At 38.4% G+C, this 18,479-nt stretch overlaps 1 protein-coding gene across 18 annotated transcripts in view; it reads right to left on the bottom strand.

Moving 5' to 3' along the window:
- GABRA2 (gamma-aminobutyric acid type A receptor subunit alpha2) overlaps nucleotides 1-18,479 on the bottom strand; it is a 179,232-nt gene that overhangs the window by 106,782 nt on the left and 53,971 nt on the right. For all 18 annotated transcript variants that reach the window (XR_005368986.1, XR_005368985.1, XR_005368989.1 and 15 more), the window contains one exon: nucleotides 1,087-1,307. Coding sequence is in view for 13 of the 18 variants with exons in the window: in XM_038555993.1 (XP_038411921.1) it covers nucleotides 1,087-1,307 (221 nt within the window). In the remaining 5 variants the exon portion in view is untranslated. The remainder of the gene's footprint in view (nucleotides 1-1,086; nucleotides 1,308-18,479) is intronic.

The raw sequence follows: 18,479 nt of genomic DNA on the forward strand, positions 1-18,479 counted from the left end.
AATTCATGAGAAGAGTTAAAATGGAATAGTTGCTATACTACATAAATATATATATAAACATACAGTCACCGATTGTATATTTCTTTAATTTTTTTAAGATTCTGTTTATTTATTTATTTGAGAGAGAGACAGAGCATGAGCAGGGGGAGGGACAGATGGAGAGGGAGACAAGCAGACTCACTGCTGAGCTGGGAGCCTGATGTGGGGCTCGATCCCAGGACCCTGCGATCTTGACCTGGGCCAAAGTCAGACCCATAACCAACTGAACTACCTAGTTACCCCTATTTAGATAAATTTTTAATGGTTGAATCAAATGAAATTTATGCTACATGATACTATTTCACTTACAAAATGGCAATTTGTATTGTTCAATCTAATATATATGCTTATAGTACATAAGCCTTATTAAATAAAAACTACCTTTTAAAATAAAGTGAGTTTTTTTTCCTTTAGATTGACTTTATTAGAAGGATCAAATATTAAGTAATAGCTTGCTTAAAAATCACTTGGAATTTTGATGGCATATCTGATTAAATATTAAAAATAAAAGTATGTGATGGTATAAAGGACATTTTAAATCATGATGTTCAAGCTGTACTTAATTAAAATGTAATGTAAAAAAAGAAAATAGGCAATAATCATCAGTTCTTAATAGTTAAGGCAATGCTTAGTTTTTAACACTTAAGATGAGAATCAATCTCATAAACACTAACTTACTTAGTTTTTTTAGAGAGAAAACGCATGTGAATGTGTGCGAGGTGGGGAGGGTGGAGGCGGCTAGAGAGAGAATCTTAGGCAGGCTCCATGCCCAGCACAAAGCCCAACATGGGGCTGGATCTCACTCACAGCCCTAAGATCATGACCTGAGCAGAAATCAAGAGTCAGATGCCTGACCGACTGAGTCACTCTCACACTCCTATTTTATCTTATTTTAATATCCAGGGATTTACAAAGCACACTGTGGTTACCTCAATAATCTGCTATAAAAATGTTTATTGTTCTACTACTTGACAACTAGGTTGGCTGGTTGTTTAATACATGGGTTTCTCAATATTTAAATGCAACATCTCAAGCCTAAAAACATACCTCATTGTGTACAGCAGAGTCCCATCATCCTGGATTCGAAGAAGCTTGTTTGGCATTGTCATATTATGAGCCACTGATTTTTTCCCATTGTGAAAGAAGGTATCAGGGGTCCAGATTTTGCTAGCCATTAAATTGTTAAGTCGAAGAATGTTCATAGGACCTTTAAATTTTAACCGTTCATCTTTCCATTTTTGCCGAAAAAAAACATCAATTGTATATTCCTGAAATATAAAATAGAATTCTTTGGAAAATAATAAATGTTTTCAGATACAAGGTCACTATAAAATTCCAACTAAAATAATAATATAGTTTAACAAAAAGAGACTACTATGCTGAGAGAAGCAGATTCTGAAAGATGATTTCTTTACCAATAAACGTTGCCACTTACAATGAGATAACCACGTGTGTTTACACAACTGGCTACATATTCAGAAAAGAAAAAATAAATATATTTTATTCTGGCCTCTTTTAATTAAACAAGGTCTTAAGCTGCTTTACTGCATCCTATGACTTACAAGTGTGGGAGAGGAGCATGCTTGGAGCAGGGTTTCAGATGGTGTTCTAAGTAGTTTATCTCAAAAAAGCGTAAGCAGGCAGCCTTCTCAGTAACCCATTCCCCCACCCCCCAGCAATAAAAAAGAAGGAAAAAAAGAAACAACTGTCAAATCTGTATGAGTCATCATCTGCTGATGCCAAAGGAACTATAAAATATCATATTTCTTTTTTCTAAAAAAATGGTGAGATACTATGTTGCTAGCAAGAACAGGCGATGACAATTTCAATAAAGCTTATTTTATAAAATTAGTTGTAATAAAAATACTTTGACAAGTTATTGTAATACTTAAAATACAAATATTTTGCAAATAAACACAGGTTAAAATGTACTCTTGAATATTCGTACAGATGAGCTAGCAATCGATTCCTATTTTATTACTGTCCAACACTTTAAGGTAGCTTCACTTTCTCACCCTCTCTTTCTCATTTCCCTGCTCCCTGCCTTCCTCCTCTCGCTCTGTCTTCCTTAGAAGAGAATGTATAGAATTCAGACTACAGGAACAATTCACAATTGTGATTAATACTGACAACATATTAGATATTAACATTTTTGTCAATGTGTGTTTGTGCAAACACACAATAGATAACCAAAATATTCAATTACACACCTGAGAATGGTAATTCAGCAACTGTCCTTTGAGCCTAAAGCCACAGTCCTCACATTTGAAATAAGCACCTTAGCAACTGGGAATTTCATTTAACTAAAATTATGCATATAAAAAAGGACACATTAAAAAGGCCATATACTTATGAAAATATAAAATTATTTGTACACATTTCAATCAAGAAAATGATTCCCAGTGATTTCTCGAAAACTGAATGGATGAAAAGAATAAGTACCAGCAATAGGTCATGACATATCAACCGGAAATGAGCAATGGCTTTGGGCTGCGTCTCCCTGATCTTTAGAAGAAAATTTCATGATTGAATTGAAACCCACTCTCAGTGGTTTAGTCCTTTTTAAAAATGTTTAATTCCATATAGATATAGTTTTTTTTAAACATCTAGATTAAGAGATGAGTCTTCACTAAGTTTTTATTCAAGTGTTTCTTTTCAGCTATGGCTTCCTCAAATCTAAGCCTAATGTGAATACATAGGACATTTATTTGTCCAGGAAAATTGAATGCATTTTACAACTTCTTATAAAACCTAAATTCAAATTTTCCATTTCTGTAAAATTATGATAGGTTTTATCTGTTTCAGAAGCTGTCACTAGGGCAATCATTTCCTGCAGATTACATAGGAGATATGCAAGGTTTATAAACAGCAGGTTTCAGATGAATTCTTCTTTAAGAAGTGGTTTCAGCAACACTGTGTGTTTCTGAGCCTTCACGGTGTCCCAAGTGTCAACCTATCCAGAGTGATCTGTCCCTTTTTCTCCCCCATCCCACTCCAATCAGGCACTCATGTTATGTTGTAGGCAATTTTAACAATCCCCGCTTCTTTCCATTTCTCACCGAAAGCAAGTTTCCTACCTGCCTGAATCAGAAATTGCTCACAATCATGCTCCCAGTCCCTGGAACACCCAGAAAAAACAGTCAGCTGTTTATGTATCTTTATTACTCACAGAGCTTCCTATTCCTACAAGATCCCATGCTGCAATTGATGGTCGTTCCTCTCTCTCCTGACAAGCTTGTAAATCTTCACAAAAGGCACCATAGCTTTCATTTGTGTATTACCTTAGTTTGTCTTCAGATGTATACAAGAGTATAAAGAATATCATTACATCTCGAAGCCATTACCAGCAGAAATGCCAACACAAATATCACTGAAGTCTTCTCTCACACTGATTCCTCCTCAATCATATTCCCCTACTCTCTGAGAAAATATTTATCTCGGATTTGGTGTTTATCATTCCCAAACATGTGCTTAAATATTCACTTCATAAATATGTGTGTTTCTATATCACATTTTCAACATTCATGTAAATGGCATCAGAGAGCATGTATACTTTCCTGACATTGATTCTTTAAGTTACATGATTGAAATTCATTAATGGCAATATATCTAGTACTTTGATTCATTTTCATTGCTACATAGCAGTATCATTTAAGAGTATTTCATAATATTCCTCCTTTTTCTATGTTCTTAATTTTTTTTCCTATTTCCAATCTGTCACTATTGCAAGAAATACTGCTGAGAACATTATTATATTATGCTTTTAGGACAAAGGCCCAAGAATTACTCTAAACCAGAAGTCGGTAAACTTTCTTCATAAAGGGCCAATCAGTAAACACTGTAGGCTTTACATGCAAATGATATCACAACCACCCAACTTTGATGTTATAACTTTGTTGTTGTTATTATTATTATTATTATTTGTCAAATATCAACAATACATAAATGAGTCACTGTGGCTATATTCCATTAAGTCTTTATTTATAAAAATAGATAACTGACAGGATTTGGCCCGTGGACCACGGTAGGCCCACCACTTCTCCAGAGTAAATCTACAAGTGGTATTACCAGAACATACTGTATATGCATGCTCAACATATTTTCAAATTGAAATCCTAGAGTTCTGTACACATAAAGTCTCTTGTTTCTCTACAACTCGATATAAATACAATATTTCATTTTAGCCATTATGATCAATGATTACTGATACTGCTACCATCTGAATCTCCTATAGAGTAGTGAAATTTAACAGTTTCATGTATTTATTAAGACCTTTAGTTTTCTCTTTCATGAAGCATCTATTCATTTCATGTACTCAGTTTCCTTTTAGGTTGTATTTTCTTATTGAGTCATAGAAACTACTCACATTTTCTACATATAAATATTTTATTAAATATGTTACCCAGTAAAAATTATAATAAAGATTATAAAGCTATGCGAATATCATAAACATATCCCTGTACATTTCATCTAAGATGTAAAAGTTCTGTCTTTGACATTTAGGTCCTGGAATTATTATTTATCACATGAGATAAAGATTCAACGTTGTTTTTTTGTTTGTTTGTTTCTAAATGGAAACACAACTTTCTAGTACCATTTTTTTTTTATAAATTTTTATTTATTTATGATAGTCACACACAGATAGAGAGAGAGAGGCAGAGACACAGGCAGAGGGAGAAGCAGGCTCCATGCACCGGGAGCCCGACGTGGGATTCGATCCCGGGTCTCCAGGATCGCGCCCTGGGCCAAAGGCAGGCGCCAAACCGCTGCACCACCCAGGGATCCCAACCATTTTATCAACTGGTCCATCTTTCCCCCACAGATCTATAATGGCATTATTTTTCTTATGTATATAGTGTCCACATAGGTACGGACAGGTTTATGAGATTGCTCTTCTTTTCTATTGTTTATCTATCCCTGCATTAATTCCAAAGTCTTGATTACACCACCTATATAATAAGTATAATTAATAGTATTTTCATTATTATTCATTCAAAGACAATTTTTAATTCCCATTATGACTTTTCTTTTTCTTTATGTAGGAGATACATGTGAAGTGAGACAATGAGAGACACTGTGAAGTGTTTTTGTATTTCCAGATGTGTTGCTTTATTTTTGTCACTGATGTTTAATTTTGCTGCATTTTTTAAAGATTTATTTATTTATTCATAGAGACACAGAGAGAATGAGAGGCAGAGACACAGGCAGAGGTAGAAGCAGGCTCCATGCAGAGAGCCCGACGTGGGACTCGATCCAGGGTCTCCAGGATCATGCCCTGGGCTGCAGGCGGCACTAAACCGCTGCGCCACCGGGGCTGCCCTAATTTTGCTGCATTTTAATAAGAGACTATGTTCCGGGATGTTTGGGTGACTCAGCGGTTGAGCATCTGCCTTCAGCTCAGGATGTGATCCTGGAGACCCAGGATCAAGTCCCACATCAGGCTCCCTGCATGGAGCCTGCTTCTCCCTCTGTCTGTCTGTCTATCTCTCTCTCTGTATCTCTCATGAATAAATAAAGTCTTTAAAAAAATAAGAGACTATGTTCTGAGGATACAATTTCCAATTTATTAAAAACATCCTAGGAGATAATGGTAACTTGGTCCATTTACATTTAATGTGATTGTTAATATATCGGACATGTCCCCAGGCTATATTATTTTTATCAATGACAGTTAAAATTGCGAGGATAGGAGGGATCACTTACATACGTATTTCATGACTGATAAAAATAAAGAAAAAACTCTACAAAATTACAGCGTATGAACCACAAACACACACACACACACACACACACACACACACACAGTAGCAGGAAAGAAAAATGCCAAACTAAGAAAAAAGAAAATTTAAGAAGCATTTATAGATAAACAGTGTCAAATAGTGCTGAAAGATCTTGAGCATAGTTTAGAAAAGAGTTCAGAAGGCAGAGTGCAATGAGCAGAGAAATGAACGGAGGATACAAATGGAGGAAGTTAAAGTACTCTCTCTCCAGAGTTTGTAAATGCCATTAGGGGACATCAGAGTTTAACCAGTAAAACCTGGAGACTAACTAATATCATTTAGCAAATGCCATGTAAAAAAAACACCTAAAATGAAGTAGCTTCTAATAGCAACAATTTATTATTCCCTTAGAAGACCCGAGACTGGGGGTCAGCTGATCACATAGGGGCTCTGTTGACCTCAACTGTTCTTGCTTGTGCACCTGTGGGTTAGCTGGCCATGGGCTGATCGAGGCTGCCATTATCTAGGACCACCTGGACGACTCAGCTCTGCTCCATGTGCCTCTTATTTTCCTCCAGGAACCACAAGGCTATCTTGGGCTTATCTTTCCCATGACAATGGTAGAAGTACAAAAGAACAAACCCTAATATCATTTCAAGTCATCACTTGTGTGATGTCTGTTAACGTCCCATTGGCCAAAGCAAGTCACGCGGTTGAATTTAGCGATAAGTGTTACAGCCAGTCATCCAACTCTCAGTGGAAGGGCATTATAAAGTCAAGTGGAAAAAGATGTGGATATAAAAAGGGGTAATGAATGGGGGCCATGACTGTAACCTATCATACTAGCCCGTCCCTTGTGAGAGAAAATTAAAGATTTTTGTGAATGAATAGTTTGAGAACATCTGAAACTTCATCATGTGATTCTAATGAAAGTTACATGAGTCTAGTATCAGGGAGGCAGGTTGGCTTTAAGTCAGTAATTGTAACTGTAATCAACTGCATTGTACCTTAATGAAGAGACAGACTGAGCACTAACAGGATATTCCACTTAGAGCAGTGGTTCACAAAATGGGGTATGTACATCCTTTTAGATGTAAGAAGAAAATATAGAATCTTTAAGTAAAATTCTTATCTAAATATAAGAAGTAAGTGAAGCTTTGCTAATATAAATAATGATATTGGCACTCTCACTGTGCCCATAAGTTGATGCTGGCCATACATGGAACCCATTCTATGGGAAGAGAAGGCAGAACAGGAATGGTCAAGTGATGTCTCATTCATTTGCTTTCAGGTATTGTGATTTGGATCAGGTGAATGTACAAGTTATAGTATCCAGTTTTGATTAAACTAACTCTAATAAAAATAGACAGTTTCAATAGATCATCACAGGTTGAAGAAAACACTAATAATTACACACGCACAAGTGAACAAGAACAACAGAGAATATCAGTTCTATGCCTAACAGGAGCTCTCCATTAGCCACATGAAGAATGATGAACTAATCAATTCTAAAAAGAAATCTGAAAGCAAATTTATAATTATCAATGAAGCTATTTAAAATACGGGTTTCCAACCACTGTTTCTTAAGGATGACATTCATCCTCAGCACATATTGTACCTTGAAATACTGGTTACTGTGGCATAAAGCCATTGCAAAGAGCAAGTTGTTTTAAAAACTAAACATTTAGGAGGAGAAGCATCTAGAATTGGTGGATGCATTTTTAAAAATTAGTACGATGGTTCAGTAACAAATGGCCAATGATTCAGTTCTTAAATTTGAATTTATATATCTTTTTCATTTATAACTTATCAAAAGAAGTATTAAACTATAAATTTAGAATCAGATCTTTTATTGCTATTAAAGTACTTAAGAAAAATATTGAAAAAGAATAAAGTACATTTTAAACAGATTAACTGCTAAAAATTATTATGAATAGCAGCAATCTTAAGTGAGAGCAAAAATATCTATTTAATTAATAATTATTTCTGAAATAATATGCATTTTAACACTATATCATTCCAATTTCAGCATTAGTGCTTATCTTATATGTAAACATATTAATAAAAAGTATACAGATATACAAATACGTAAGTAAATACAGTTGATTCACTAGTTTTTGTGATTTTGTTTTCTAGATTAAAATGTTAGGGTAAGGAGACTTTTCAATCAAATAATATTTGTTGCATACCCACTAAGAATAACAGGATTTCCAAATTATTTGCATTTGATCTCCTTAAATGTATATACAATGCGCATTCTCAGTATTTGAAAAGAATTTTCTTGAAAGATTTCTTGAAATAAGCCTCAGGCTTGCCATGAGTGTGTACTAACAGAGTAAGTGCCTGATGTGTGCATTCCAAGAAATTTCCAGAAATAACAAAACAGTGCAACTGCTTTATACAAACTTATATTGGTTTGACCCATGAATTGAGATTCTAAAAGAAATAAATAACAAGAAGATCAGCTACAAAAATCCCTCGGGAAATATACAAACAACAAAGAAGCCAATTTAGAAAGAAACCAAGAAATTCACGAAGCTGGATCCGCATGCAGCTATCCCATGGTCTATGCTCAAGAGCCGTGAATCTGACTGCCGGGTGAGACTGAAAAGTTGAAGAATCCACACACTTCAAGATCTGAAAAATTCTTTACAGGAAATTTCATCCAAGTTCTCTTTTTTATAGATGGAGTTATAGATAAATGGAGTCAGTTTCCTGTTTCCAAGCTTTTGGGGGCAGAACCCAAGGCAAGGATAGAATTTCCAGGCCAGTGTTTTAAATGCCAATAAATAGTCTTCCCAGGATTTGTAATGCAAACAAGGAAATCACTCTTTATCGCACAGTTCATTGTGTAAAGAGGACTTCAGGAACATGTGAACTTAGTGAAGGCAAAGTATTTTGGGGGGCCTGACTACATTAATTATAAGTCAATGCATGTAGCCAATTTCGGAAATATTCTATGTACTCACTGAAACACTACCAAATGGCAGGACTGCGCTTGGGGTGATTTCTCATTCACTCTGATTTACTGAGCATATTTTAAAGTACCAAAATGTGTTTCCCTTCACCCTTTTTTGTTCATCAAGGCTAGCGTCCTCTGAGTACATTTCAAGGAGTGTATTTCTTCTTTAACAAAGAAAAATGTGATTTATGAAGCAGGTATGTAGCTATTAAGGAAACACCACCCTTGGAATATGCAAGAATGGTTAAGCTCACACACTTCCAGCTGGTACTCAAAGGGGTGTGAACAACACGTAGCCCAATATTAGCATTGCAAAACTCCAGAAAGACTGGAGAAGCTTAAGAACAGAGCAGCCCAGTGACAATCAACCCAGTTAATACAAGATCATAAAACCCTATTATGTCAAGAAGCTCACATAGAGTCTCAGGATACCACAGCTACTGCACGCTCTGCTCTGACCATTGCGTGGGAAGATGTCTGGGCTTCCTCTTTGCAACTAGGGGCCGGGCAAGTTCCAGGAACAAATTAGATACTGATACTACAGATTCAGAACCTGATGGTAGATTATTAAAATATATCTAACCAAAATATCCAAAATGATGAATAGTCACACCAGCTCATTGCAATTCACTTTAATAAAAATTTTATTTCAACTCCGTAATAACCTTATTAAATATGCAAAATATCCTCATTTCACAGGTGGAAGATACTTCAGAAACCACACCCATTTAAAAAGAGAGAGAGAATTCAATTGTGCTTCCTAACACAGTGCCCTTTTTGTTACATTATGCTTAAACACATTAAAAATAATCTTTGGAGGCAGGATGTCAGAGTGAAATCTCCATCTTTTATGGACCAATAAATAGATATTAGTCATGGATTATGGAAGGTTACAGAAAAGACTTTAGTTGCAGAGCTGAGAATGGAGTTTTAGAATCTCTGTCAAAGCCTACTTTCCACATTGAAAACTGACTTAAATGTAAGATCAAAAGAGAACAAAAATAATAAGCAATATAAAATTGGGCTCTGAGGTCAGGTTGATTAGGGTGCTTGATCTTGAGCAGGTTATTTAATCTCACTACTTCAGTTGACCGATCTAGAAAAATGGTGATAGTAATAAAACCTACTTTTTCTTATAAGGATGAAGTGAGGTGATATGTGTAAAGTTCTTAGAAACAGTTCGGATGTCAAGGAAGGTATCCCGATACAAATCGCCTTCAAAATATATTTCTCCCCCCATCCCCCATACTCAACAAAAGGGCAGCCTGACAAGTGAGGGACACCCAGCAGCAAGAGGGAACCAAATAAAGTGCCAGGGGCATGGGCTGAGCCACAGAACGTCCATTAAAGAGGAAGCCACTTGGGTTGCTGGTGTTTGGGGCAACAAAGAGGTCACTGAGAAGAAGGCACCAACCCACTCCATGAGACAGCCTGAATTTGCCAGCTCTACAAATGGCATTAATTGCCAAGAGAGAACCAACAGAATAAGCTAAGTAAAAAGAGATGTTCCTCCATTTTTGTCATCTCCTTCCCCTTGCCTCCACTCCAGCAGACCCAGAAAGGGGAGAGGAAGAGTGGACCATAGCCTTGTGCCCACTGCACATCCCATAGCTGTGAACATCAGTGAGAAGAGGAGAGAATTCCTAACCAGCCTAGAAGGCTGATGTTGAAATTGGCCACCACCAGACTCCTTGATATTTGGAAGTGAACAGAAAGCGACAGGATCCCCTCAGGATGCTTGTCACAACGTGGGGAAAGGAGCTCCAAAAATGAAGTGTCGATGAATTGGGTCGGTTGAACTTCTGAAGCCACTGGGTTGGAGTCCAGACGCTTTCTTAGAGTCCAAGCGCCAGCATGAGCTCTCCGTCCCCTTCCTCCTCCAGCCTGGTGTCTGGCAGTCCCCAGCCTTGCCCTCCACTCTGCCTGGAGCAATACTGACACTGCAGGGCCTCTGACCTGTCGTGTCCCAACTAACTACCCAAACTCCCTGCTCTCTGCTACAGTGGCTCTTCCCTACCAGTCCCTATGTTGGCCAACCTTTACTCCACGCTAACAAGGACTACGATCACCTTCTTCGATGCTGTAAAACACCAGCATCTAACAAACTATGGCCGGAACATAGGAAACAAACAATAATTAGCCCAGGAACGAATGAACGAGAGGCATCATCAGAAATGAAATGTACCTGTGAACACGGGTGAGAAAAGGAGAGAATTTCTAACCAGCCTAGAAGACTGATGTTGAAGTTGGCCTGCACCAGACTCCTTGATATTTGGAAGTGAACAGAAAGCGACAGGATCTACTCAGGATGCTTGTCATGACGTGGGGAACACGTAACAAGGATTCTGGGCAACAGCTCTAATTCCATAAGGAGAAAGGCATCAGCAGAGGCAGATGCTAGAAAAGTCCTCAGGTGTCTTATACAGCGAAAAGTCACCTGCATGCAATGCCCTAACCCTTAGATCTAACAGGTTTGTCAAGTGTGTATGTTTGCATGTGTGTGTCCCTGTAACTGTATTAAGCGAACCCCCCGGTAGTCTTTTATTTTGTACAGTAGTTACGTTCAAAAGACTGTTGACACAGATCAAAAAAACCATGCATGCCAGCACCAATCCTCCGGGAAAAGAGATCCGCTGTGTTTTAAAGTGTCACTTGGGGGTGGTTTGGGGGCTTTCCTTTTTGGGCAATGGGCTATCATGTCTTCGTGATCTGGCTGTGAGTTCTCCTCTAGCCTCATCTTCCCCCTCGCCCCCAGATCCCAGAAAGCCTTCTAGGCTCGAGTCACACTATATTTTTGCATTTTACTAAATTCAACTAGGCCTTCCAATTTGTGCTAAAGCACTCCCCTCGTCTGTCCTCTCCAGTTTATCTTCTTTTCCTAGAAACCCTGTCAGATATAGATATCCTATACCCACATACCCTCTGCTACACAGTCGCCCAGAAATACCTCAATAACAGCATGATCCCACTGTTCCAAAGTTGATAACTCTTCTCCGCTGTTTCCCCACATCACTGTGAACAACTTGAGGACAAGCGCTGGTTATACTTAGGGATTTCGGCTCCCACACTGTGACAGACACAGAGCACGTTCTTAGTAAATCTTGCTGAAATGAACAAACACAACTCACGCCTTGTAGTAGCTCAGACGGCAGTGAAGACCACGGACATGGAAAGGTGTCCATCAGCCACTAGGTAAAGGCCTCAGAGCGTGAGGACGCCACGTGGAAGAGCACAGGGACAAGAAGGACTGACCCTACTTGGAGCGGCCTACAAAGACTCCAGACAAGATGAAATCCGAGCCTGGCCTCGCATAAATGAAAGATCTCCAGTTGGCAGAGGAGGAGCGGAACAGAACGAGGAAAGGGAGAGACATCTCCGCAGAGTTGTTGAAGATAATGGCATGTTCGAGAAACAGTGAGATGTTCAATGCAATCTTTTTTTTTCAATGCAATCTTTAAAAAATAAAAGCCTCGCTGATAGTTTCAATGCCTTACAGCTACTGCCCTCTGTCTCGCCCCCTCTCCTCAACCATGCTGCTTAAAAAATGTTGCCTCCGCGATTTCTCCATTTCCTCACCTCCCACATGCTCAACCCACTGCAATCTGGTTGCTTTCACCACGATCAGCAAATACCTCCGTGTTCTTAATCTAATGACACATTTGCATCCTCTTCTCGGCTCTTCCATAACATATGACACCCCTGTTCTCTCCCTACCCTTGCAGTGCTCTCTTGCATTGGATTTCAACTTTACTCTCTCGGTGTTGTAGGAAACCGCTGGGAAAATCCTCACCGTGGGATCTGAGACCTTCTGTGTCTGCCAGCAATCTACATGTAATGGTAACCCCTGGAAAATGCACGGGAGTAGCACCAGGAGATGACAGCCATTATTCTGGTCTAAGGCAAACAAATTCTGTGTGACTCCCCAGTAGACAGATTCCACCCTGGAAACCTCTGCAACCTCTGCAATTTTAATTTAATTGAATGTTTAAGATTTTATTTATTTATTCATGAGAGACACACAGAGAGAGGCAGAGACACAGGCAGAGGGAGAAGCAGGCTCCATGCAGGGAGCCTGACGTGGGACTCGATCCCAGGACCCCTGAGCTGAAGGCAGATACTCAAGGACTGAGCCACTCAGGTGTCCTGCAATTTTATTTTTTATTTTTTTTAAATTTTTATTTATTTATGATAGTCACACAGAGAGAGAGCAAGAGAGAGAGAGGGGCAGAGACAAAGGCAGAGGGAGAAGCAGGCTCCATGCAGGGAGCCTGACGTGGGACTCGATCCCAGGACCCCTGAGCTGAAGGCAGATACTCAAGGACTGAGCCACTCAGGTGTCCTGCAATTAAAAAAAAAAAATAACTTCATGTTCAGAAATCATAGCTGTTTATTATTTAGTTTATTTTTTTATTTTTTTTTAAGATTTTATTTATCCATTCATGAGACAGAGAGAGAGAGAGAGAGGCAGAGACACAGGCAGAGGGAGAAGCAGGCTCCATGCAGGGAGCCCGACATGGGACTCGATCCTGGGTCTCCAGGATCAGGACCCGGGCCGAAGGAGGCACTAAACCAGGCACTAAACCACTGAGCCAACCGGGCTGCCCTATTATTTAGTTTATAAAAAGGAATGGGGGAGGGTGGAGGAATGCCCCTCTCCCTAGGAAGTCAAGGGAGCTGTCCCCTGATGTATGTGGTTCCTGCAACCCTCCCTCTTGCAGGAAGGTAGGATGGAGTCAAACTAGTCCCCACTGCCTTTATTTGCCCTCTTTCCCAAAACTGATCCCTCCCCCATCCCCCGCTCCCTAGGTTAGGTTTTACCCTGGGCAAAACCCAGGGACTCTTCCCATTACTAGATGAACACTATCACCTTCAGTATACAGGACCCTACCTTGACCGCCATAAGTCACCCCAATATCTGACTACTGCACATCCCTGCCTCTGACAAGGAATAAAAGGCAGCGGTTTCTAACTTCTGTTGCTAAGGACCAAAACACAGCCTGTTTCAGGGAAGGGGATGCCCCCCTTCATGTTGAAAGACCTCCACGGCCTCTTCCCCTAAAATCTGTTTTATTCTCTTATATTCTCAAGTTTCTGTGAAAGTACAATGACCTTTTCCCTGGAAATCCCTTTCCTGCACAATGTTATGCTTGCTCACGGCTTCCACTACCGTCAGATGGCTCCCCAAACCGTCTGCACCCTAGCCTTTCTCCCAAGCTCTGGACGGATGCCCACACCTTGACATCTCCAATTAAATCTCTCCAGAGACCCCAACTCAGTGTATCCGAAACAGAAGTACTCACCCCCCGAACACCAGAACAATAGCAAAGTGATCTTTTCCTCCTGCGCATCATATCCCAGGGAACGGTGCCATCCCCCCAATCTCTGAAGCTTTCATCCTGCGCTTCCTTCAACCCCTCCATCCAACAGATCACCGAGTCGGACTACTTCTATCATGTGGTGATCTTTCAAAACTTTTCCAGTTTTCCATCTTTCGTACCACTACCTTGGCCCAACCCACAGTCATTCTTGTGTGGAATAAAACAGCTTTCAAAATATTTTTTTTTCCTTTCCCCATCCTCTAATACAAATTATTGGCTGCAGAAAATCTGACTCCATCACATGCTTTCTATATGTACCCAACCCCACCTACCCTAAAATGGCTTTTTTTGCTGCCTCCAGTATAAAGTCAAACACCTTGAAACCTTAAAAAGTCTGTTAAAACCCAGACTGGCATACCCTACAACTAGCAATTATGATCCCACAGATTGTACAGAAACCCAGGAGACAATCCAATCAAGTGTCTACGAATCACATTTTAAGAAACATTATTAAAGACCCTAAGAGGGTACTGAAAAATATCAACTGACTAGCTGAATGCCCTCAACGTCTAATTTCTACCCTTCCAAAATATCAATAACCTTCCAGTAATCAGCCTCTTCGTGCCAACCTCGAGGTGAGTAAATGTGACTAGTCTCCCAGTGGCATACACAGTATTTGCCATGTTTATAACAGGTTTCCTTACGTAGCTACATTTACAAACGACAACTTCTGAGAAGGGTGAACGCCGAAGTCCAGGGCCAATTTTTGACCAAATGTCGAGATCTAGTGACTCTCTAAACCTCCCTATGGTGTTAACCACCAAAATACGTAATATTTATTTCAACAGCGTCTGGTGAGTGTAAGAGACAATGCACTCTGTTTTCAAAGGGACAGAAAAGTATTAACTAAAGGGATTTATTTATTTATTTATTTATTTATTTATTTATTTATTTATTTATTTTAACTAAAGGGATTTAAATGATCAATAAACCAAGGTTACAACTTACCCGACTGCCTGCTTCCTAATAAATAGCCTACGGGGGAAACTCAGCCTCAGAAATCTTGAGGTGACTTCAGAGTTTGCACCGCTCAATTTCCAACACTAACACTTAGCACTGCAAGAAATTACCATTTGGACTGAGGTTCTTAGTTTAGGTTTTAGTGCAGTAATTGGTAGCTACACCACTTATGCCTGAGGAATATGCACACACAGTGAAAATGTTTACTAATATGGGAAAAGACCTATATAGAAACTAAGGAGAAAAGAAAAAACAAAACAACAGAGGAGTGAGTTATAATTTGCTAAAATGCACATGCCTACCACAAACTTTGTCAACTGTCAGCTACCAGTACATTCCCAACTTTAATTACCTTCTTACTCATGAATTTTTTAAATGGTGAAATAAAAGATTTTTAAACTTAATTGCAGACACTGTAATTAGAATCTTTAATTATAATTTAGATCTGCAACTTTCTTTGGACAATTACACTAGTTAATGATTCTGAAATAGCAATGTGTGTGTGTGTGTGTGTGTGTGTGCGCACGCGTGTGTTCTTTTGGTTCTTAATTCTTTTTGCTATGCTGCTTTTTCCTCTCAGGCTAATGTCACAACAAATCTACATCACTGACCTGAACAAAACGTAGAGGTTTGGATCTCTGCACACTGCATAGAAATAAGCGTGTCAGCTAAGCTATTAAAAGTGAAATTAAATTTATTCTTCACTTTTTTCTCATTACCAAGCTGCTTCTATAAGACATGAGTTATGTATCTTCATGACCACTTGTACATGTGAGTAATAATAATGTGTCTTCCTTCTATATATAATAAATTTCTTCTTCTTTAGAGTGTCACATAGAAGTTTCATTTCTTGGCCATCTATGCTGACATAAATTTAAATGTCTCCTTATTATTTACCTTGCTTTCCAGCAAAAGTAATATTAATATTGCAAATTATTCCATTTGGTCATCATGAAGACCAAATAATCTCTTTTTGTAAAATGTATATATGTGTTTGAGTTCCAACTTTCCTAATAGTTTACAATATGAGTAAGTGTGTGTGTTACATGTGATTAGAGGTTACTCAACTTTAATATTCTCCAGCTTCATCTTTCTTCTTTAGATTTGGACAAATACCAAACAATACCCAACAAATGATGAAACTATCTTTTGTTTCTCACTCAAAATCTTTCCCATATCACACATTATAAACTATACCAATCATTAGTATATTGCCTCTCCGCTCCAAATGCCGGCTCCTTTCCCCTTTCTTTGTGAGATAGCAGGGTGTGTGTGTGTGTGTTCCTTGCCTGTTCATGACGCTTCACCCCAGAAGTAGATGCTGCCTTCTACATTTGCTAGTTTTGTATTACTTAGAGTCTTCTTTTACCCTGTTTTATTATTAAAGCACCTTGTTCTAGTTAATCATTCATTTCATCACAGTTTTCCTGTTTGAACTACTGTTATAGATCCTTTCCTCTGATGGGACTCTGATGACACAGTATGTGACTCTTTGGTGGTCTTGCAATTCATCAGACTTCCTCGAAGCCAACCACTGGTAAGACTGAGTAAACAAGGTGAATAAAGATGGAAATAATGTAGAAAATCTGCCACGACCAAGAGTTCTATAGGACCACGTAAGGCTGGGTAATTCAAGGAGAATGTATCATTAGGAAAAAGGCCTAGGGCCTTCAAGGGTCTCAAGAGCCTACAAGATGTTAAATATGTATTCCATTTTAGGGAATGTCTCTGTATACGAGCGCACATGCACATTCACACACACACACTCCAAAACAGAAAAGGAAAACTAACAAATGAAAGTAAGTGATTTTTTTGTTTAAATGTTTCCAACTACATAATTCCACTCAACCGAATTTAACCTGTGATTTGGATTGTGAGTGCATTTTAATGTTGAATATAATGTGTGGTAGTGTCCCTCCAGATCTGAAGCATATCTGGAAGCCTGTTAATTTTTTTTTTTTTATTTCTTGAGCCAGACTCACAGAAGAGAGCAAAATTTTTAAATTCAATTTAGATGAAGGATTTTTAATTTGTTCTGTTGCTAATGACCACATACCTATCAACAGCTACCAGCTTTTTACTTTCATTTTTTGTGCATCTGCTTGTTAAAATGTACTCTACTTTTAAGAATGACAGCAGTGAACAGAACCACAGACCCATAACCACTAGAAGCATGATTGCCTGATAATGACCGCTTCACTCACACATGGTCCTGTCCCAGTTCCGGGGCATGTTGTCCTTAACCTTCGAGTCTTCAACATCACATGTCAGCATTCCCTGTGTGGCTTTCAACTTGACATCAGTGAATTCCTTATGCTGACTGCTAAGCTTTAATTCTTGCATTAGAATTATAGTGCTTTTCCTATTTTTTTCTTACTTGATTTTTCCCAGAATTTAGGATTTGTAAAAGCATGTACATTTCCCAACAAACACCTGCAAGGAATTTCTAGATGGGAAACACTAAATGTACGATCAGTTTCTTTTCTTTTTTTTCTTTTTACTCTAAACTTCAGCTTTACTAAGGTATAATTGACAAATAAAATTATAAGCTCTCTCAAGTGTACACAGTAGTGACTGGTTTATATACATTGTGAAAGCGTTCCCCCATCTAGTTAATTAACACATCAATCAATTTATATTTATCTTTCTGTGTGTGTGTGAAAACATTTAAGCTCTGCTCTCTTAGCAAATTTCAACTATACAATAGTGTTATTAAATACAGTCGCCATGTTTTACATTAGAGCCTCAGACCTTTTTCATCATCTTGTAGCTGAAAATCTGTACTCTTTTACCAATCTCTCCCTATTTCCCCACCCCTAACCCCTGCCAACTACTTATCTCCTCTCGGTTTCTGAGTTTGACTTTAAAAAAATTTATTCTGCATGTAAGTGAGATCATGCAGTATTTGTCTTCCTCTGCTTGGCTTATTTCACTTAGCATAATACCTTCAAGGTCCATCCATATTGCTGCAAATTCAGGTTTTTGTTTTTTTTCCATGGCCAAAAGTACTCACATATATGATATATGAATCATATATGACTTAAATATGTGTGTGTGTGTGTGTGTATATATATATATACACACACACATATATATATTTATATATATATAAAATGTTTCTATATCTTGGCTCCTGTGAATAATGCTGCAACGAACATGGGAGTGCAGAAATCTCTCTGAAATCCTGCTTTCATTTCCTTGTAATATATACTCAGAAATGGAATTAATGTATCATAGAATAGTTCCCTTTTTAACTTTTGAGAAACCTCCTTGCAGTTTTCCATAGTGGCTACACCAATTACATTTTCACCAACAGTGTATAAGGATTCCTTTCCTCCACATCATAAATACTTATCTCCTATCTTTATAATGACAGCCATACTAACAGGTGTAAGGTCATATCTCATGGTAACACTGATT

Source organism: Canis lupus, chromosome 13 (genome assembly GCF_011100685.1).
Source record: "Canis lupus familiaris isolate Mischka breed German Shepherd chromosome 13, alternate assembly UU_Cfam_GSD_1.0, whole genome shotgun sequence".
NCBI lineage: Eukaryota > Metazoa > Chordata > Mammalia > Carnivora > Canidae > Canis > Canis lupus.